General features: G+C 43.6%; 1 protein-coding gene across 1 annotated transcript in view; it reads left to right on the forward strand.

The window, feature by feature from the left end:
• Positions 1–295: 295 nt before the first annotated feature.
• Positions 296–22,844, forward strand: part of ITPKA (inositol-trisphosphate 3-kinase A) — a 40,890-nt gene continuing 18,341 nt past the window's right edge. The window contains exon 1 of the mRNA XM_034062487.1: positions 296–799. Within this exon, the coding sequence (XP_033918378.1) occupies positions 296–799 (504 nt within the window). The remainder of the gene's footprint in view (positions 800–22,844) is intronic.

The following is a 22,844-nucleotide window of genomic DNA, read 5'->3' on the forward strand; positions in this document are numbered from 1 at the left end:
AGGGCGGAGGCGGCGGCGGGGAAGAGGCGGGCGGGCGGGACGGGGCTCCCCGCGGCGCGGCTCGCTCCTCCCCTCCCCTCAGCGCCGAGGCGGAGCGGGGCGGTGTCGGCGGGTCGGCCGTGCCCCTATGGCCCCGGCGGCGGGTCAGCGGGTACGGTAGCTGCCTCCGGCTGCCGCCGCGGGTGAGTCAGAGCTGGAGATGAGCCTCGCCGCCGTCCTCCGAGCAGCGGCCGGAGGCTGAGCCACACACAAGTTTCCCGGGCGGTCGGCGGCGGCAGCAGCGCGGCGCTCCCCCATGCACACCCCCGGCCGCCGGCCCTGGGGCGCTGCCCCGCAGGCGCCCGGCGCCGACCGCGCCATGCAGCCCCGCGCGGGGCTGCACAGCAGCCCGGAGCTCAGCCGCTCCAAGCGCCTGAGCGTCGGGGAGCTCCGCTCCCTCTTCGAGGCTCGCTGCGCCGCTGTCGCCGCCGCCGCCGCCCGGCAGCTGCCCGACCCGGCCAAGAGGGGCTGCCGGCCCCCCAACGGGGTGCTGCCGCCCGTCATCCCCCGGCTCACGGTCACCGCCGAGGAGAGCGAGGAGGCGCAGGGCAGCCCGCAAGCGCAGCCGCCGCGCACGGAGGGCGGCTGGCTGAGGACGGACAGCTCGCTGCACCTGCAGTCCCGACGGCTTTCCACCTCCTCGCTGTCCTCCACCGGCTCCTCGTCCCTCCTGGAGGACTCTGAGGACGACGTGCTGAGCGACACGGAGTGCAGGAGCCAGGGCATCGTGCACCTGGAGCACGGGGAGGACACCAACCAGGTAGGGAGCCTTGGGGGACGGACGGGGACGGTTTGCCACTGGGTGCTCCCGCTTGGAGGGAGGTTTCCATGACTCAACTCCACGCGAACTCCGGGAAACTCCTGTCCTGGGGCCGGCAGCAGCGTGGTACCGGGTACAGGTTGCTGTGCTTGTTTGAAAGACGCTGCTGCACGTTGACTCTCCTCAAACCCGGCCAGGGGCGCTCTGTTTCCTTCCTGCTGTGAAACTGCTTGATGTCCCGAGAACACGGGGATCATAAGTGGGCTCTTTTCTTCTACTTCCTTTTGTGGGGCTTTTTGTTGTTGTTTTCTTTTTTTTCCAGTCTCCTTTATCAGAGCTCCAAAATAAATTTTTCCAGGCATTTGCCAGCAGGTTGTTGGGGTTTTTTTTTTGTCTCTTTCAATCCTGGAGTCAGTGGTTGTCAATTTTTGAGCTGCTTCTTGCTGTGAGCATGACAGGAGATGGGGAGGAGCTTGGAATGGGTAGAATGCATGCTTTTGTCCGTTCTGGCAGTAACACATTCTTCTCAGTAAATCCCCTCTGTAATTTGGCAGCTTTCATCCATGAAGTGCACTTTTAAAGGCATATAGTTAGTTGCTTTCTCATGATCCTTGATGTATATTTGCCTGACTCTTTATTGTATGCTTCTTGGGGTACAAAGTAGCTGAAATCTGTTGCTTTAGCAAATTCCCCCTCCTACCGTTTTTGAGACCTCAACTTAAATTGTTGTTCTGCTGCCAGCTCGTAGGCACAGAATTGTTTTCAAGCAGAGCATATGTTCCGAAATAATGTATAAGCAAGAAGCAACTTGTAGGTGATACCTCCAGCTGGACTTTTCTCATGGTAATTGTGGGTTTACTACTGTAGAGGACGCATAGTACAGGGGCTGAAATGCTGTGCACAGCATCAGTTTTGTTTGCATCAACTTGTGGCCTGGTTTTGAAAGAGAGAAAGAAACAGAAGGTTTTGTACTTTGTCATAATGCATAGCAAGAAACCAATAATAATGCTACTTAATTTGTACTTTTGATCCTGAGATAGAATTTGGTGTGTAGGGGAAATGACTACTGTTGTTCTGCTTTCTTTTCTAAAATACGTGTTGTGCTAGAGGGTCTTTTGTGAAAGCAGCAGAAGAAAATAAAAGATGGAAAAACCCTAAGGGTCCTTTGATTCAGTACCCCTGCTATTGCAGTGGGTTGTGTGCGTGGTTAATAGGGAGCAAGAATTTAGTGGTAACCCTTTAGCGATAGGGAGAACTCTGAGATGATGTTGTGGTGTCTGGTTAACTTGTCCATGAATATAGGCAGAAACAAAACCAATTCTTCAGGCAAGAAGCAATGCTACCTTTAAGGTTTGCTTCTGCATCTTTGAAGTCATTGGTGTTATATGCAATATTGAGTCCTAAATCATTCATTGGAGCTATATCTTTCCCTGTAGAGTGACAGGGAATGCCGCTCATGTATCTAAAGCGTAAGTGGATGTGAGTGGTACTTTTGAATTACATGAAGTTTCTAGGCACTGTAAAGTTGGAAAAGGCTTTGTTCACCTTTTAATTACAAGAAAAGAAAGTTGTAAAAGTAAAGAACAATGATTTATAGCAAACTAAAAATAGCTGTTTAATGAATAGGACATTCAGCATTTTAGGTGTATGGGAAATGGAGAACTGTAATAGTATTATTAGACTCCAATATTTGGGAAAGTTTTTACAGGTTTCCCAAGTTTAGTGCAGGATTTTTTAATGGCTTCTTGGTAAAGTAAGTATTCACTCAAATGGTAGATCCTTTGTGTTTTTAAAAGCTGAGTTACTTTTCCATGCCTGCAGTGTAGGGGAAGATGGGGCAAGCTGCCCACCAGGAGCCTGCATTCTGACTGTTCTTTATCTCATTACTCAGTGGCAGGTTGGCAGACCAGAGCTGGAACTGGTGCCTAGGACTCTAAAACGGTAGAGCGAAGTTATCACCAACTTCATGACATTGCTTAATAAATTAAATGGGCCAAATCTTTAATCTGCTTAATGCATGCTTATGTAGTTCATCCTCCTTCCCTTGATGCATTATGCACTGAGAGGTCATATCCTGGGAATCTGCAGTTTTCCTGTGGTCAGGCATATTGCCCTTCATCTTAGGTGGCTGTGTCCTCGCTGGTACCTGGAGGTGACCAGGACAGGATTGTCCTTGTGTTTGATGCCTTTTGGTACCAGGCAATGCTGTGATACTAGCAGTCACTATGCTCAGCTGTTCAGGTTTTACAGACACTGTTTCCTTGGTTTGTTACCTGCTCACTGCTTCACTAAAGTAGGGGCCTGTGTTTTGAACCTGTATGGGTTGAACTTTACAGAATATGTCCGTTCTACTTATTAATGTTGAGGCTGCATGAGTAGGCATGTTTTAGAATGGAAGCCTTTGGGTTCAAATGTGAAAATAACTAGAAATCTTATGATAACCTGAGGAATGGGTTTATGTTTTGAAGATTCTGTTTAGAGGCAAATTTTGCTCATATTTACTTTTTTAGTGTATGTATTTTAACAGATGAAGGCTTGTTCTCCTAGTGGAACACGTAGGATGAAGGCTTTTCTGAAGGAAACTGAAGCCAGAGGTGGACCAAACTTGCCATTACCTAATCCATGGGAAATGGTGACATTTTAAAATTTCCCTTGTATTGGAATTTCCTTAGACATTTGCTTTGGAAATGTTAGAAATTAATGTGGAGCCTGGCACCTTGTGGCTAAGCTCAGACCAGTGCTCGGAGCACTGCTGGACTGTCAAACCTACCAGTGCCATGCAGGGACCTTGGAAACTTGCCCAGGTCTTCAACTGCGGGAGTAGAAATTCCGATAATGTTCCTGTTATCAGGGCTTCAAGGCTTCCATCTGCAGGCTCAGGAGCTTGAGACCTAAGCTGAAGAAGGTCCTCCCAGGCTCCTGTGCTGGAGGCCTCTCTTCTGTTGACCTGGAAATCAAGAACCAGTTGAGTCTTTGAAATATTGTATGTTCTCAAGCTAACCGTGTGGGCCCTTGTGAAACGATGAAGCACTTCCTCTGTGTACAGGGCTTGCTGCCCTGGAGTTAGCAGGCCTTAAATCCTGGGATGGTAAGCCTGGGAGTGCTGTCTCCAACTGTGCCCCATGGAGGATGGTTCTCCTTGGCAGCTCACTAGGCAAATGGAGCTCTCTAAGAGGAGGAGTGATTCAGCTAAGCGTTTCACAGAGCATTTTGAGTTGGATGAATTGGCACATCATGACAAATTACATTTTTGTTTCATATTGAGAGCAGTATGTGGGCATGTCCCTGGAGTATAAGGGCCTCTACTGCGGGAGTGAGTACCTTGGGACTTATGACTGATGAGTCATAGGAGTCCCAACCTGGCTCAGCATGGGCAAAGCGCTGTTCCCATCTAGGCAGACCCACCTTTGAGAGAAGCTCAGTGGGTGGTGTTCCAGTTCCTCAGCACAAGTTCTGCATTTTGTGGTGATTAACACAGGCTTTGGCAACTGGACTGCCCTGGCTTCCTGGAGGAAGACCCCTCCAGCAAGGAGGAGTTGCAAGTGTGGGGGAAGCCTGTTCTGCTGCTGCCCTGTTAAGCTGAACTTGTGGCTCTGTGAAAACCAATTTCACATAGCTGTGCTAATGACTTTGTGTAGCGCCGTAGCTGGAGCTTCACAAAAACTTGGCAGTTAATAAAAAATAAATGGTTGATTTTTTTAATCTTTTTTTTTTAATAGCCAATTGACAGAATAGATTTTACCCTATGACAGCAGTTAACATTCCCTTGCCTTCCTTTGCATTTAAATGGGAAGCATGCTTTTCTACCCTTGCTTCACGCCATCTGGGAAGTGTATATACACAGTTGAATCTTGCAGTGAAAGTGCCAGTGGTCCATTTATAGTAATGGAGGGAGTGCAAGAGTTCTGTATTTTTGTCTTCATTCTGTGAGTGAGCAATTTTAAGAGATAAGTCTGGTTAGCACTTTCTTTGTTGGGACAGAGACTTTAAATCATGGCTTTCACAGAGAATAAACACTATGAGAATGTACAGCAGCCTCTTGTCCTCTGCATAGGAGAATGTTATTTACTAGATAGAAACATGCCAAATAAATCTACTCGTTCTCATAACTGTGACCTGTCATTCCAAATTCCTAGATCTGTAACCATGAGAACAGCTGACAGCTTGCTAGAGAAAAAGCAGTTCAGTTCTTGCTTGCAGTGATACCAGTCCAGAAACTTTGGGGGATAGCTGTTAGTGAAGCTTATTTGGTTTCACTGATGATCTCACCATTATTTTTCATAATACCAAGCACCTTAAAGTGGGCAAATATATAGAGAGGCACACACACTTAATAAACACAGACCAACATTTTCAACTAGTTTGGCTCAGGGGTGGGTTACATAAGCTAATGCAGTAGAATAGAATTGTTATTTTTAAATGAAGAATGGGAATGAAGGGATGACATAAGTAAGACTGTTAATGGGCTTTTAGCCCACTTTCCAGAGGAAAGAAAGCTTGTATAATCACTCTATCAATTCTATTTTCACAACTTTCGTAGATTTCAGCCAAATTTGGCAGCGGCATAGACATCTCAAAGTTTCTTTAAGAACTCTTTAAAGTTCCACAAAGATGAGTCTCTGGGTAGAAGAGAGGAAATCAAAACAAGTGCATTCCTTTTCTTCTCAGGGGGAGAAGGTGTTGCAAGATGAGTTCAACAGTTGCCTTCTATTTTGCTTAACTAACAAATTGGCATGTGTGTACTGTGCTTGCTGCTTGAGTACTGTGCTTGCTGCTTGAGTGAGCCGCAGTAGGTTGGGTCTCTTGTCCTGAGGGTAATTAGGAGAAAGCATGGAGGGAGCATACAGTGCTGAGTGCTGGTGAGGTTTGGAAACATGGAAAACATTAGTTGAGGGACAGGGGAGGAGGGTGAGGAATTTGTGGGGGGATACAGAAATGTGAGTGGGATTGGAGTTTTTTTGAGTTGGAAGGGACCTACCAAAGGTCATCAAGTCCAACCCCCCTGCAATGATCAGGGACATCTTCAACTAGATCAGGTTGCCCTGAATCACATCCAGCCTGGCCCTGAATGTCTCCAGGGATGGGGCATGCAGTATGTTCTACATTGCACAGTTATTGGGCCAAACCTCTAAACTGGGAGCCTTCTCTCAGCTTGAGGATGGTTTCTTCGCCACTTGTACATGAGTGGTGGAGTATATTGAAACATCAGCAGTATCAGTTCTAGTGCTGACTGTTTATTAGTAATATGGATCCTTGTCTGGTAGGAAACAAGTTAGTTGTTGCCAAATCAGTTAAGAGAGAGGCAATTAAGTGTCTTACCATTTATGAGTTTCTGATTGTGGGTATATCCGAAAGGGTGACTTAAGAGTCTACAAGATTCTTCTTTTGAAGCAGTTTCCCTCTCTTACTTTTCACTTTTTTACGTTAAAGGACATGTTGCTTGGGTGCATAGTCTAAAATTGAAAGAGCTCTATTTTTTTTCTTATGGACTGTTGGATTAGGTATGTTATAGAAGTTTCTCTGCATGTCCAATTCCACAGTTCAAACCTTCTTATAATGCTTATTGTATGTGGAAAGAGGGAAAGAAACATCCTCATCCTCCTCATCTTTAGGTGATGCATTCATATCTAAAGAGGGCATATCTGAGCAGGCTTTTCTCAAGCAATCATTGACTCAGCAGATTTGAAGATTAATTTATGAAAACCCATGCCATTCTCAAAAGGAATAAGGGTAGTGGCTGCAGCAATAGTTTGAAAACGTTGCATGTCTGATTATTTTTGGGTTCTGACACTTTTACCTATTAAGCTTGTGTGATGTTCATTTAAAGACATGTTCATCCTTGTGTGGTGGTTAACATAGACAAAAAACCTCTTAACTCACATCTGAAGTTTATTATAAATGGAATGTGTTAAAATGAATCAGTTTAATTAAATGTACACAATGTGATGCAACTTAATACGGCTTATATTTTTGGAATCTGAGAATGCACGTTATGTTTATGTGGTAGATAGCTGTTTAGTGACTGAGAAGAACTGAGGATCATTGTACAGCATTTTGTGGTGAATATCTATAAAATGTGATGGCAGATAATGTAATATTATCCTTGCACATCTTAGAAGGGAAAAGTGATCTTGTCTTATGCACAGCACCAGTCAAGTCACTGTCTCTCTTCAACCTTCTCTGTCAATGTAGTTTTTGCAGAGAAAGGGGGCTGAGGCAGGAAAAATTGGCTTGTCAGTCCATCTTGTGTAGCGTAGGTTTAGATTGCATTTTTAAGTGCTCTTCTCAACATTCTCTACCAACAGAGAATGTTTTTCTCTAGAAAGCCCACAAGTTGGGTGAGATGGATTGTCTCTCCATAGCACACATGAAGAAAAATACCATTAAAAAAAGAAAAAGGCAGATGGGGGAAGGAGGGAAAAGAGTTAGTCTCCATCAGCTCATTCCAAGCAAAAGCATAGGGAAGGGGGAGAGGCTTCCTGTTCATCCAGTGTCAGACTAGTAAATACATTGGTATATCATTTCTAGTGCTTAACTGATCCATTCTTATCAGTAATGGAGAATGTTTTCTGAGATAACACATAGCCACACAGCAGCATTTGGGTGGGATTTTTGTATCTAGAAACGCTGAACTTCCCAGAAGGGATGAAATTTTCCTTTGCATTCCAAAACATGGAGGTGTGAGACTGATGCTATAGAACCTACCCTGAACCAGCAGGCCTGGCTATTATTGCCTGTTATCAAACCTTCTATTCCTTGGCAAGCTTGGAAAGAAGTTAGCCAAAGACTAATTGGCAGCTCATTCGAAGCAATATCATAGACCTGGCACAATCCAGATTTAGAGCTTGGGACAGAATTTCCAAGCCAGTTGATGACTATAGCAAACATGACACAGATGCTGCTTTGTGGGAGCTTGGCTTTAACCCAGAATCCAGGATCACTGCTTATCTACAGGCTGGAATATCCAACTAAGGTGGCGCAGTGAATGCAAACTCTGAACTGTTTACCCCAGCCTACCAATATCACCTTTATTTTATTCACATTCAACTGCGATTTGCTATTCCTCATCAGCCTTCTGACCTCATCTATACTTGAGCCATGTTGACAACAGAGGTGTGGTTACAGGTGATAAAGGATAGCTATAGATAGATGTCTGCATGTAATGGGAACTGAAATGTGTATGATTCATCAGTCCACCAAATGATGACCTGTTTTGCAGGAAGTTGGGGTGTTCCAGAACTGTGTAAATAAGAAAGCTAGTGGCAATGGCACAGTTCACTTATGATGTATCGGAGAAAAGTACAAACTGTTGCAGTCTTCATACAGTTTTCATGTGAATAAGGGTAATGTCTCTTGGTAAATTATATTGAGCACTGCATAGAAAAAGTATGTCTGTGTTTTCCAGTGCTGGTGGGAAATCATCGCTTGTTGTCAACATAAATGATTGTCCCCTGGTCTCTGTCACATCCTGACATAAATGATACAGTCTTAGCTTTTAGCTGCCTTCACTACTCCGAGCTGCCACGGAGAACACAGCTTTCTTTGTGTCTTAGATTTTTTTTTCAAGCAGCTCCATGCAGTTGAGAACACTGCAGTGGTTCTTCTCAGTGAGGTTCACTGTGGACGGCATGTCATTTCTGTGCTCTACTTCCTTTGCTTCCTGTGGTGGAGTGCAGAATCAAATGTAGGTTACTACTACTCACCTCTGAGGTGATGGTGCTGGTCAGAATCTGTATGTAATGCGTGCAAGGAGCTCAGGTGTGAAGGGTATGTTCCCATCCCACTCTTCAGACACTGGAGGCAGCTTGAGGAAACTCAGCTGTGCATGAGGCATGAGGCAGCTGTGACCCAGGTTTGTACAATACAAGAGGGACATTTCCCACTGGAACCAAAGAGCCTTTCCAAGCACAGTACTCCTTTGAGTGCCCTCTTTAGTATGGGTGTGTCTTCATCCTCACTCAACTTCAGAGCTGGAAAGGGACTTTTTACAGGCGTATGTAGTGATAGGACAAGGGGTAATGACTTAGGTCTCAAAGAGGGTAGTTTTAGATTGGATTTACTGTGAGGGTGGTGAAACATGGGTATAGGTTGCCTTGAGAAAGCTGTGGCTGCCCCATCCCTGGCAGTGTTCAAGGCCAGGTTGGACACAGGGGCTTTGAGCAACCTGCTCTAGTGGAAGGTGTCCCTGCGTGTGGCAGGGGGTTGGAATTGGATGAGCTTTAAGGTCCCTTCCAACCCAAATCATTCCATGATTCTATGACTTGAGAGTATGGGTCTTACTAGCAAAAATGCTGAACATTTGTACCTGCAACTAAAGTTAATGGGAACTGTTCTACAACACTGTTCTACAATATTGTAAAACCCCAGGTATTAGGAAAAGCAAAAAGTGACACCTCAGATTGGGCTTTCAGAATTAGTGGGTACTTTTCATATTAACCTACATTTTCTGCAGTATTTTCCCTGTAAGATATGAGCAAAACAGTTTGTTGCAGAGATTGTGAAAACAAATTCATTACAATTTGGAAAGCACTTTACTACTGCAGTGGTGGCTGTCTTAAACTACCATGTATAACTTAGTAACTATATTTGTGGTAGATTTCCAGTAAGTGAAGTAAAAAGGGTAAAGCCACTAAACAAGAATAAAAACAAAGAGCTGCTTTTTATAGTGTCAGGAATTGTTTGTTTACACTGAATGAATAGAACCACAGTATGTTATTATGTAATTAAAAACTATATCATAAGCTCTGCAGAAAAGAGTAAGCATTGCCACAGAGAGCATAACTAACTAAAGTTTGCACCTGAAACTTAAATTCTGAAAAAATCTAGCTTTTGAGTACTCAGTTTTGCATCTAAGACATTATTAAAGTTCCAGTGTAAACATAATTCTGCATCGGAACAGGTTCCAGCGGTGGAAGATGCTGACACATGACAATGATGTTTCATCCACTGTTTCCAAAGCATGTGCGGCAGAATGAGCCAGAGCTGGGTGGCCCATTTAACATGCCTGTGCTAAAGAGGGCACTTGAAAGAGTGCTGTACTTGAAGAGGCTCTTTGGGCCCAGTGAGAGATGGCCCTCTTGTATAGGATAAACCTGGGTCACAGCTGCCTCGTGCTTCATGTACAGCTGAGCCTCCTGAAGCTCACCTCCTGTGTCTGAAGAGTGGGATGGGAACATACCCTTCACAGCTGAGCTCCATCAGTCCTTTGTGTGTGCTTTGCCCAGCAGTCCCCACAAAAGGTAATTTCTAAAGACTAGTGAGCAGCTACTGCAAATGAACTTGTTGTTACTGTTTGTCAGATTTGGTCAGGTTGACTTCTGCTCTTCCTGTAGCCTGCTTCTCTGAAAACTCTCCTTTTGCCAGATTTTGGTTAGCAAGCTTTTCAGAGGATTCATCAGAAATTTTCTAGTGACATCAATATGTGTGTTTTTTTGAGCCTTGTTAAAAGCAGAAGCTTTGGAATTGTTTGGTCTGAAGCAAACAGGTTTTGTCTTTCTTTGAGGTGAGTAAATTTAGAGCAATTCTCAGAAGAATGCGATACACAGAAATAGACTTCTTGTGTTTTGGTGGCTGTACAGGAAATCTGGCTTTTGAGACCCTGATCTTCTGAAAGAGGCAGAACTAGAGCAGGTCTTAAAAGGTGGTCTGTGTAATTTTCTCCATCGCTATATGCTTCATGTGATGCCGTGATAGAAGGATAAAAATCTCTGTGAACAGTGTTTGTGCAGATCAGCTGTTTGTTATCTTTTGTGAGGTTTGAGTGGGTTGTTGGCTAAGTGCACTTGACCTGAATGTTCTAATGATGATAATCTGGGATTGCTGTGGGATCCCTCCTCAGCCATTCCCACCCATGCATGTTCTGTAGGAACAGTGGTGCTGATTCCACAAAGGGTCAGCTTTGTTCAGAGGCGAATGTAATCTGAAGAAACTAGGAAACCTTCCTACGCTCCAGCTTTCGCTTTTCATAGTGCGAGATGCTGAGTGCCGCAATTTTGGGCTGATAATTGGATACAGTTTGTATTGTCTTGCTCTGTGGAATTCAGAAAATTCAGGATTTTTTTTTGCCTTTACTAATCCAGAGGTACACATTTCAGGACAGATCAGGCCATTCTGTTGGAAGTCCTCTGAGAAGATTTAAAGTGGCGATTCTTGACTTTCAGACTTGCTTTTGCCTATCTCTTGCTCATGATGGAATCATAGAATCGTTAGGGTTGGAAAGGACCTTAAGATCATCCAGTTCCAATCCCCCTTCCATGGGCAGGGACATCTCACACTAAACCAGGTCACCCAAGATGCCACCATGCTACCAAAGGCATTCAGTAGAAAAAATAATGAAGCCGTATTTAAAATATGTTAGGAAGAAGTGAGTATCTGGAGTTCTTTGGCCTCACGATCTGCATGGTCTTGGGCACTAATCATGTCCCTGTAACAGTTTCATTCCTTGTTTACCCAAAGTTTATAGCAAACCAAGCAAGAAAATGTGACTGACTGCCTTTAGCAATGAGATGAGGGAGGGTGGGAGGGAGAAGTCCTGTGCTAACTAGTAGCTTGTTGATCACTACACCAGCAGTCTCCAATTCATTCTCCAGCAGTAGGATTGCCTGATGTCCTGAGCATGGTTTCCCATTCCAGTATTAAAATTGGAGTGACAGAAAACTAATGATTTCTTTTATTTTTTTGTATCCCTGTTTATTCATTGGGATATTCTGCATTCTCTCTAGAAATACATCCTCTCTCATTGTCATAGCTGTGTGTCTTGATCCCAGCCTGCCTTTTCAGTCCTCTGATTGCATAGGCAGCCATCCCATCTGGGACAGGGGTGGCTACAGGAGGAATGCAGCCAAGTTGCCAATTTTCATTTTACATTATATTCTTCAAGAAAAAGAGCAGACAAGGCAGCAAAATCAGTCTTGGCTTGTGAAGTTAACTTCTTTGCATGGCTTGTTCCCCTGTGTGCCATGTAAGCCATAAACTGCTTGCAAATAATATTTCAATGTCAATCTTCTCTTTGTTTGCTGAGCCCCAGTGTACTGATGTTGGTCACTCTTGGGTTCCACTACTCATATCCAATCTAGCATAGAAGCTGCTGCTTGCTCCATATTTAGGGAGGCTGGTGTAGGTGGTTGTGCGGGATATAAGAGTGTGGCTTGCAGTTCTGTTGCTAGGAGCCAACAGTATTAAATTCATAAGTTTTATGGGGGTTTTAGTCTCTTTTACTATGAGATGAAAGTTTTGGTAGATAAATGGCTATGTATAAACTACACTCTGTTTATTTTATTTTTAGGTGGATCTTAATAATTAGCAATTAATGCTTGTGTTTCTAAAAAGGTGGGATCTCCAGGATCTTGAGTGTAAGCACATGTGTTTACCTTCAAGGCAGAGGAAACATACTCTGTACAACACACTCACTATTGTTCAAACACCCACAACTCTTCAGGAAGGCAGATGCCTTGTTTCAGTTTCAGTCTTTCATTGAGTCATTCCTGCTTATGTAAGATCTGAATTTGACTCTTTCTTAAGGCAACATTATGGAAACTAAAATCATAAGTAATCCCATGTCTACAGGGACTACCTGCTTCTCATACGGAGGAGGAATTCAACTTTTATGTTGCTCTGTTATCAGAAACTCTCTTTTGATCTGTAGTTTTGTTCAAGGGAGAAGTCATCTTTTCTCTGGATTCCATACATAGTTTCTAGTGCTGCTTGGGCAGGGAGAGTTTCCATAATCTTAGGCTTGCTCCAAAACCAAACAGCTACCTCATAACCCAGAAGGTCCTCTCCCTCCTATGGGGGAAGGAGAAGGGTCCCCATTTCCATATAGTTCCATATAATTTCTATATAATGATGGTGTCTCCATAATTTCCATATTCCATTTAAGGACTCCCATCTTGTCTGGGACATTGGCCTTACTTGTACTGTTGTGATGCTAACCAAAGTTAACTGTGGGTTTGGTTCGTGTGTTTTGTCGTATTGTTTTGGTGGTGGTGTTTTGGGGGGTTTTAATCCTTTCAACACAGTGATTTGGAATAATCTCACAGTTATTATGCTAAAGCTCAGAGTTATTAAAGTGGCTGCTGAAGGATGTGGCCTTCCCCTAGGTAAATACCACACCCCGCTAAATAACAGTGCCTATCGCATGTTGACACTCACATTCCATTGCAAAGGGTGGGCCGGATTTGAACAGTGGCCTACATGATAGGTGAAGTAGTAACTGCTTATGCTTCTTTAGAGGAAAATGGAGGTGTGAGTTTGGGGGAGACAAAGGAGAAGAGTCAGAGAACTGGATTTTGTCTTGTGATAGATTAGAGGAGCAGATGGCAAACTGTTACCAGTGAATGTCTTATCTGGTTTTCACATGAGATATTTAGAGTCTAATAATCCATTCCACTTAATGCTGTTGCTGCTTATTTGAATACTTGGATGCCTTATTTACATGCCTCTAATTTAGTTTGCAAGCATTAATTACTTAAATTGTTCAGTGGTGTTCTGAAGTTGAGCTATTATAGCCTGCAGTTGTGGAAACTGGAGTAGCAAAAGGGCATGTGTCTGGACCTAGATCCCATCCTGAAGCAGTAGAGTTTGCTCAGATCTTTTGTGAGTGTTGGGCCTTTTAGGATGTTAAAAGTTGAATTATCATGGTAGGAAAGAGAAAGTTATATAAGTGCATTTTAAAAATGATGATCTGTCTGTAACCTCTTTCTGTGTATGTGCATATATATACATATGTGTATCCAAGTTACATGCAATAGCTTTGGAAACCCTGAATTACAGACAAGTGTTGGTGTGAGGGACTTAAGTTTTTCAATGAATGTTTTAATACCTTTTAGGAAATGGGAAATAAGGCATAGAAAGGGATCGTGTCCTGAAGGACATAAGTGTCTTTAGCTGATATGCTAACCTGAAATGAATTATAGCACAGTAGCCTTCCACTGTTACGGCATTGCATTCTTTTCAGATAGGATCGCAAAGTTATAAGTGATTTTGGTGTTCTTACATAAGGATACGTTGAAAACATAGTAAGCTTGTAACGTGTTCATTAACCGAAGCTCCTAGGGGTAGGAAGAGGGGAGTTTTTGACCAGTTAATAGAAGACAGTTTTGCAATTTCTGTCATGGTAGTGGTTTGTGGTGGATGGGGAAGTGTAATAAGGGACAAGTGTTACAATTTCCCTCGTTTATCTGCTCAGACTGAAGTTTCTCACTGGAGCACCTCCCATATGAAGACAGGCTGAGAGAGTTGGGGCTGTTCAGCCTGGAGAAGGCTGCATGGAGACCTCAGAGCAGCCTTTCAGTATTTGAAGGGGGCCTATAGGGATACTGGTGAGGGACTCTTCATTAGGGACTGCAGTGATAGGACAAGGGGTAATGGGTTCAAACTTAAACAGCAGAGGTTTAGATTGGATATAAGAAAGAAATTCTTTACTGTGAGGGTGATGAGGCACTGGAATGGGTTGCCCAGGGAGGTTGTGAATGCTCCATTGCTGGCAGTGTTCAAGACCAGGTTGGATGAAGCCTTGGGTGATATGGTTTAGTGTGAGGTGTCCCTGCCCATGGCAGGGGGGTTGGAACTAGATGATCTTAAGGTTCTTTTCAACCCTAACTGTTCTATGATTCTATGGTTCTATGATACTAAGTCACTGGGGTGTTAAACTGGTGGTGAGCCTAGCCCTGGGCTGCTGGCAGGCAGGATAGAGCTGTGTGTGTATCTGCACCACCTTAGCAAATAAGATGCAAGCACACGCTCAGCTTCCTTCACAAGTGCCTGGAGTTCACTCAGGAGAGAACAGCTTCTTCAAGTTATTTCCTGGCTTGTGGCCAGAACACACTCTCTTGATGTCATGCAGAAACTACACCTGATCTAAGTGGATTGGCACTTGTCGTGGTACATTTGGATTTGAGGTCATACACAGTTCACAGATGATGTGTTCGTGCCTTAATGAATTGTGCTTGTGTTTTAGGCTGAACCTGTTTGTTGGTCTGTACATAGAGAAGTGTGGATGTGTTCGGGTTTTAAGTATTCCCAAAGTTTCATCCTATTTGAAACTGGTAATTCTGTGTCTTACCTGAGGGATCTTAGGCTCATTTTTTCATCTAAAGAGTGTTGTCTTTCTAGATGTCCCTTTCTTATGACCAGTAACATCAATCGGTGACCCATGACAAGTGCAGGATAAATGGAGGGTGGGCAGAGAATCTCAGATTGCTAAACTGTGGCATAGGAAGTTTTTGAAGACTCAAACTGCAGTTGTTTTGGAGGTTAAGAAAGATTTCTTTCCTTCTGCCACACCATCTGCTAAAGTGATGTTTGATTTACCACAAAATTTGTGTGAGTGATGGACAGCCTGGATAAATCTCAAATGTCTGGGCTCTGATGGTGACTCAACTTTCCTATAGTGAGGAACTTTCCATTTACTTCTTGGATAATAACATTTCAGTTTCCAGCGAGACTGATGTTCTGGCAGAACCCTGGTAGTGGCAGAATCTCCTTTGGTTACATTTTCCTGTGCTTAGCAGGAATATGGGGCAGAGCTTCATCCTGTTAGAGAACCAGTGTCGTTCAGGGCAGAGCACAGCACAAACTGCATAGTGAGAGATAGTGGCCCTGTTTAATGCTTGCTATCAAAGATAGACATTTCAGTATCCCTTAAAACAGAAAATGTTGATTCTTACTGAAATAAAATCTGGCTTTCAGTGAACAGTGTTGGCTTTTACAACATCTCGGTGAGAAAAGTGAAGGAAACCCTTGTGACAGTGCAGCTTTAAAGCTGTCTAATTCCTTGACTCTTTTGACTTTTGGCCTGGGAATGACATAAAGGTTGTGGATATTTCACCTGATAATGATCAGAAACAAAATGCCAACATTGATTCCCACAGAATAGTCAGCACCCTGTGGCTCTTGCTGCTGTTTGCAGGAAGGCAAGCAATGCTTTTGCTGCTTTGCACTTATTTTCCTCTGATTTGGAGAGGAACGCCTGGAATGATAGATATAATCCAACTGTGGGGTGAGACATTGGACTTTGTACTCATATTAATTCAGTCTGATACTGACTGTCCGTTTTTCTCCACTTCTTCCTTTAGTCCAGATGTAGTGAATATCCAGTGAGCTTACCAAGCATCCTAAAAGGTAGCAAAGCAGAACAACATATGCCTCTCACTGCATGGTGAGGCATGACAGAGGAGAAAACACGGGAACCTCAGTCTTCTGTCTTGCTGTGCTGTTTCTGCTTATGTCTTTGTGTTCTCATGACTCTGAAGATTTAGCCCAGCCTATCTTGAGCGTGGTACAAACAGGAAATGAAACCCCTGCAGTCAGAGGATACACCTGCCAAAGGCTGGTGGAGCAGCTGAGGCCCTCACCCATGGCTGGGTGCAGAACCGGAAGCATCAAGAGCTAAGTACAGGCTGAACACCGTTTCTTCTCAAAGGCTTGGAGGCTGGATGGTGACAGAGAGGGAGGGAGGGATGAAGGTGTAGTCACAGTTTGCTTGACAGTCTGATGAGAGGTGCTGATCTGGAAGTTGCTCATGTAACGTGCAAACTGCTGTTCTCTAGGAGTTCTCCCTTGCTGTGGATCATCAGTCTTGCGGCTCCAGCTGGCACTTGTACACTGTAGGAAGATCAACTGTGTGGCAAAGCAGAGAGTGTTGGTTCCCTTGGGGACTGAAGCAGATAGAAGGTTGGTCAAGGCTCCCAAGGTGTCTGGCACATGGAATCATAGAGTCATAGAATAGTTAGGGTTGGAAAGGACCTTAAGATCATCCAGTTCCAACCCCCCTGCCATGGCCAGGGACACTTCACACTAAACCATATCACCCAAGGCTTCATCCAACCTGGTATTGAACACTGCCAGGGATGGAGCATTCACAACCTCCCTGGGCAACCCATTCCAGTGCCTCACCACCCTCACAGTAAAGAATTTCTTCCTTATATCCAATCTAAACCTCTGCTGTTTAACTTTGAACCCGTTACCCCTTGTCCTGTCACAACAGTCCCTAATGAATAGTCCCTCCCCAGCGTCCCTGTAGGCCCCCTTCAGATACTGGAAGGCTGCTATGAAGTTGCTCAGTGGCTTCCTTCATCAAGCATATGTTTTGTATTTGGTATATATTGGTATATATTCCTTGAGTGACAGCTGACAGCTTTTGAAGTAGCCCTGGCAGAAGGCCATTTGCATTGATTTGGCCAAATTATCAGTTGGTGTGGTTGGTGTAGCACCTCTGACAGGCTGAAGAATTATGCTGTTGCATATTAGGTCAGGGCACAGACTTTTTAAAGCTAATGCTCATATATGCAGACTTCGGGCTGGGCTATCCATTAATGCAAGTTATCATAGAGCAACATTTAGGTTCTGGCCCTAAACACCTTTCTGGTTAGCAATGAATAATGAGTACTGTGTGGACTACGATTTGTGTGCATCAGAAACCTCTTCACTGCCCAGGGACAAGAGAAGATGAAATGTGGTAATAGCGAGGCTAAGTCAGTTGCTGTGAGAGCCTTACCCTATCTTAGGACCCGAATCAATGCTGGGATCAGAAATCTAGTTATAAAGGTTTGTGTGAGTGTTTGCTCACATACTCCTGTTGGAGCTTGCTTGGGAAGCATTCATCTTGTTGACTTGCTCTTTCACCTCCCACCCATTGAGATCTTTGTCTCAATTTGTGATTCATGTCTGATTCAGCCAAGTGGGTAGTAGACTTGGCAGCAAGAATCTTAATTTGAGGATTCCAGAAACCTTTAATAAGGGGCAAAAGCACAGAAACGGCTGCTGAAAGTATGAAGTTAAGTGGCTTATATGAGAAATTCAGGGATATCTTGTTATTTGGGGCACTTTTGTTTTAGCTGTGGGCAAATCGTGCACCTTGTTTCCCTGCACAGGGCTTTTGTGGATGTTTCAGTTGTATTTCTCCCAGTGAGTAAGATAAAAATGACATGTATGCCTCACTTCCTCAATTGCAGTGCAATGCCTCGTTAGGTCTTCTAAGTTTCTTCAAATAAAAAATGATCCCAAGCTTAGCAGCTGTTATAGCCTGGACATTTAAAAATAAAGTAATGGAATTTTTGCTGCAAAGAAAAGCTCTTACTGTCTGCTTTAGATATTGTAGAAGTGTGTATATAGGTGTATATATATATTTGTATATATTACTAGAAGAAAGAGCAAGGTTAATTATAATTTGTTATATATTGGGCATAAAAATATCTGCTGTTCCAGGATCTGAATCTGATCAAGTCAACTGCCTGCCTCTTTCAGTTCTACACCTCTTTCAGAACTCCACTAGGACTTAAACTGAAAGAACTCAAGCCCAGAATCCCTCAGTAGGCAAAATCTGTGACTATAACCAGAAAGATATCACGTTGCTCAGCAACTCTCATTATCTTTTAATTATTTTTGTATTATATATAACATCACTCAGTTCTCCATGAGATGAAACCATCTGGTTGGCTATGACAGAGCTGCGCTGCCTTGAAAAACTGAAATCCCTAATAACCTTTGGGGCTGGCTGCTGGGAAGCTGCACGCATGGGAGGCTTTGGTGGGAATTAAGCTGATGATAACATGCCTTGCTAGAATACTGTGATTTTGACAAATCAGTAGATTCTTTGTTAAAGTGTTTGTGATTCTGTTTTTTAATAGGTTGCAATTATAGTACTGTAGTTATTAATTCCATTCACACAGAGAAGTATTATCTAATTACAGGGCAATTCAATTACACTAGTAATTGTCTTGGCTGTGGTCCCCTCAAAATGATTTCTTATGGGTAGTGGCTGCATTGAGACAGATGAAAGCAAAGTTTTGTTTGGGCTAGGCTTAGTTCATTAATAAGTTTAGTAGCTTTAGACTTACATTAAAGTCCTTTGCCTGTGAAGGTCCATTATGTCAGGTCAAAGCTAATTCAAATAAAGTGACAACACTGAAAATGAACAAAATCTTCACCTTTCTTATTTACCTTAGTTTATCAAAACTGAAACAAACCAGTTTGAAAGATAGTTTTTTTCTTAATCCTTTATGCTATTTTATGCAATTATTAAATTCAGTTTAGAAAACAAAATTAACTCAGAGGGTTTAAAAAACCATTTTATTGTTAAGTAAATGTATATACTATTAAAAGTAAACCAAACAATAGTAAAACTGCAAAACATACAGAGTTTAGAGGGAACAAATATTAACAGAGATCTATTTGCAAGACTAGATCCTACCACCTGCTCACACTGATGCTTACCACGGCTCTGTGAATAACCTTACAGACCTTGCAATGATTTGTTGTATCACTCAGAGTATTATGGGTGCTAGTGTGTGACCCAGAAGGAAGAGAAGGGTTGCAGTGGGGAAATCACAGCAGAAGGGTGAGCCATTGGACAATGACTGTGCATGGATAAATCATGCGTGATAGCCAGCTTAGTAATGCTTAGGGCCTACTCATAGAGAGCAGCTCCAGCTAATGGTCTGATGGGTTCTTTCCCAGTCACTGTTGTCACTTCCAGTCACTGTGTCCCCAAAGAGGCCAGCACCCATCACCTTCTTACCTGCCTGCTGCTCACTTGCATTGCATTGGCTGCGATTGCCAGGCACAGTGTTGCTCGGTGCTCTAACATTTTGAGCACATGGCTTTAACAGAATTGTTTTGAAACACATGTAGTAACTTTCTGGTAATTACAGTTTTCTGTGCTCCTTGCAGTTCCCTGTGGAGGAGCCTTGTTCCTCCTAGGAGTTAGTGAGACACCGAGTAGGCAGTGGCAGCAAGCAGCATGGATCAGGTATCAGCCCCCATGTCCCAGAGTGGCATTATTTAACCTAAAAGTTGTGAAGACACTAAGAGAACAGTAGATGATGATGACTGACAATTAAGTATTCTTTCTTAAAGCCTTTTAAGGGGGAAAAAAAGATTACAAAGAAATTTCTCACTATCCTTTTGTTTCTTGCTGTCATAATAACTCTCTGTAGGCTTGCGTAGGCTTCGTACTAGTGCACAAAAAAAGAAAACAGGATCTTGGATAAAGAAACTGCTGAAATTTTCCTGGAAAAAAAAAAGATTCCAGGGTCATTTTTTACTGTAGTCTAGCAAAAATTCCATGAAAATTTACCAGCTCAGGCAAGAAAATACCCCTCCCCTGTGCTGCTGCTGTGCAAGAATGAACTTCTTCAGGGACCCTGTTGATTTATGTTACATTTTGGTGTGCCTTTGTTCTTTAACTCACTGTAGTTTCAAGTAACATGCTGGGATTATTAAAACTGATAGGTTTTTTTCTTTCCTGAAGAAAAGGTTTTTCTTACCTCCCCTCCTTCCTTCCCCCCAGTTTAGCTGTGCTTTTCATTATTGTAATTGCTTCACTTAGTACTCAATCCTGCAGATTTCTCTGTATGTTACCTATTTGTCAGTGCTTGCCTGAGGGTAATTACATGTATTTAAGGTGTTCGTAGAACTGAGATATTTCTTTCTTCATTTTATTTCATTTTTATTAGGGACTGTAGTGACAGGAAAAAGGGGAATGGGTTCAAACTTAAACAGGGGAAGTTTAGATTTGATATAAGGAGGAAGTTCTTTACTGTAAGGGTGGTGAGGCACTGGAATGGGTTGCCCAGGGAAGCTGTGAATGCTCCATCCGTGGCAGTGTTCAAGGCCAGGTTGGACAGAGCCTTGGGTGCCATGGTGTAGTGTGAGGTGTCCCTGGCCATGGCAGGTGGGTTGGAACTGGATGACCTTAAGGTCCTTTCCAACCCTAACTATTCTACGATTCTACGATTTTACCCTTAAAAAAGGAAGAGGTTTTATGTATTTTTCCACAGAACAGCAGAGGAAGGCTCAGTCCCTATTTGCCATTGCCCTTAGGAATCAGATTGGCTCTCGTGTCCCTGAGGGATTCAGCATGTGCTCAGAGAGAAATGTCAACTGTTCTACATTGCCTGTAAAATAACAGCAGCAACCAAAAAAATCACCCCTCCCAATTCAAGGAGCCTGCACTAATCTGTTCAGTGAAGTTGGCTACTGGGATGCCTTGAAATGGTGGGATTGTTTCAGGAAAGCCTTGTAGTTCCTGGGGATAAATCTTGGGATTAAGCTCTTCAGGCTTAGCCCCAAGCCCCTTAAAATGGGTGAAATGTCTCCCATTGGGTTTAGTGGGTTTTTCCTCAGCCAAGGCCCACTGGTGTGTTTGGGTAGGATCATCATGGCTGTGCTTCTGCATCCTAGCAACGTGTGAAGTTGTGGTCTCGTCATGAGAAAAGACCTGGAGGAAAGCAACGGCCTTCAGTTACTGCTCATCTTTGCTGTTTCTTAATGGGTAGACATGATGGCAACAGCTAACTTTATCTGGGGTGGAACAGTTTGGGAATGCCTCATCTGGCCAGTATCTTGTCTGCATATGCCAGTGCTAACACAGAGCAAGTCTCCCACATCTGCTGCAGGGATGTATGTTTCTTTTCAGTAGTGTGTTTCAAATTCAGAAGTGTAGTCCAGATAACACAGATCAATGCCAGATACCAAGCCACAGTCCTTTGCATGCTGTGTGTCTGCATTGTGGGGATCAGTGCTGCTGCTCCCTCCCCTGCCTTTTTTTGTTCCTGTACTACCAGGGACATGGTTTGGTGGCACAGCCCCTCACACAGGCTGACCCATTGGCAGGAAACAAGCTTTTCCCCTCTTCAGCATCCCACACTTTTTATTGCTGAGGGACATGTATAGAGTTATAGCAGTTGCAATTGCTGAATCTAACTAAGAATATTAAGGTTTCTCATGTTTGCCTCTTGGCCCTTTTGGAATGGTTTCCTTTTTCCTATCGGAAAACTCTGAAGTATATTGATCTCAAGAGGCATGTAAAACAGCATCAATGATGTCAAGAGCATCTGATTCAGGCGATCCTGATACAGAGATATCTGAGTTTTCTCTGAATATATGTAACATTTACTGGTTGGATATCTAGAAATACATGAGGGCTTGGAGAAACCCGGGGAGAGCAAAAGGTCAAGGAAGATTAAGCAGGAATCCAGAAGCAACAGGGTGTGAGGAAGATACGGAATGCAAATACAGATGGGCAGTGGTAGCAGTCCTCTTTGCCACTGCAGCATAAATCAGTGCTTTGGAAAGCACATAATACCATTGCTAACAAAGAGGAAGAGATCTTGCTTTAGAAATAGAAGTGAGAAAGATTCCTCCTACAGCAGGCACACAAAGTTTTCATCTTCCCACTCACACCACTGCTCCAACAGTATGCAGCCCTGTTTGCATCCTGGCAATCTGCATCCCGAGCTGAGTGAGTCTGGGGAGACTGGAAGTTGCAGTAGGGGAAAGTGTGGGATGGGTCTGGAAACAGTCCTTGCCCTCTTAGCTTGAGCCTCAGGCTTTGCCTGTGCTGGGCATGGGGTTGGAGGAGGAGTTTATAAAGAGATTATTGAAAATAATAAATAAGAATTGTCAGTGTCTATTTATTGGATGAGTAGCTTAAACATCCTTATCCAAGGCAGCTGTAACCTAAGCAGCCAAAGTCCACTTGAGCTGGGGCTGATTTTAGCCCATTGTCTCCTCTTCACACCCACAGTACAAATAGAAGCTGCAGCTCCTTAGGGCTGGGTGGGAGGTAGGAGGCAGGAAAGCCTCTGGAGTGTGGTGTTGCATTGACAGTTGATGTGCGTTGCTTGAAAACTCTGCTTCTCATCACTTCTGGAGATAGCAGTATGACAGCTCACTGGGAGACAGGGTGCAGTTGTTAGGAGTGGGACATGATGATGAGTAGGATCTTTATTGGAGAGTTATGGAGCAATGCTGACTTCTGAATAAGGGATGGGGAAGAAGTAGTGTTACCCTGAAAACGGGGCTGGAATCCTCACAAACTAAAGTCTTTGGCAGGAGTTACATTAACTGGGGTCATTTTAACTCAGAATGATGTTTACTTTCAGCTGCTCTATAAATAACTTAGGGCTGTGTCCCTCTGGAGCAGAAACAGCAGAGTAGACTGAAGGGCTTCTGCTATTGGTTAAATCTGGCACATAAAGTGTATGAAAGCAATTTATCTTTGCTACTTGAATAACAATATTTCTATTGCACTTTCCTCCAGAAG

Source organism: Melopsittacus undulatus, chromosome 4, assembly GCF_012275295.1.
Source record: "Melopsittacus undulatus isolate bMelUnd1 chromosome 4, bMelUnd1.mat.Z, whole genome shotgun sequence".
Classification (NCBI taxonomy): domain Eukaryota; kingdom Metazoa; phylum Chordata; class Aves; order Psittaciformes; family Psittaculidae; genus Melopsittacus; species Melopsittacus undulatus.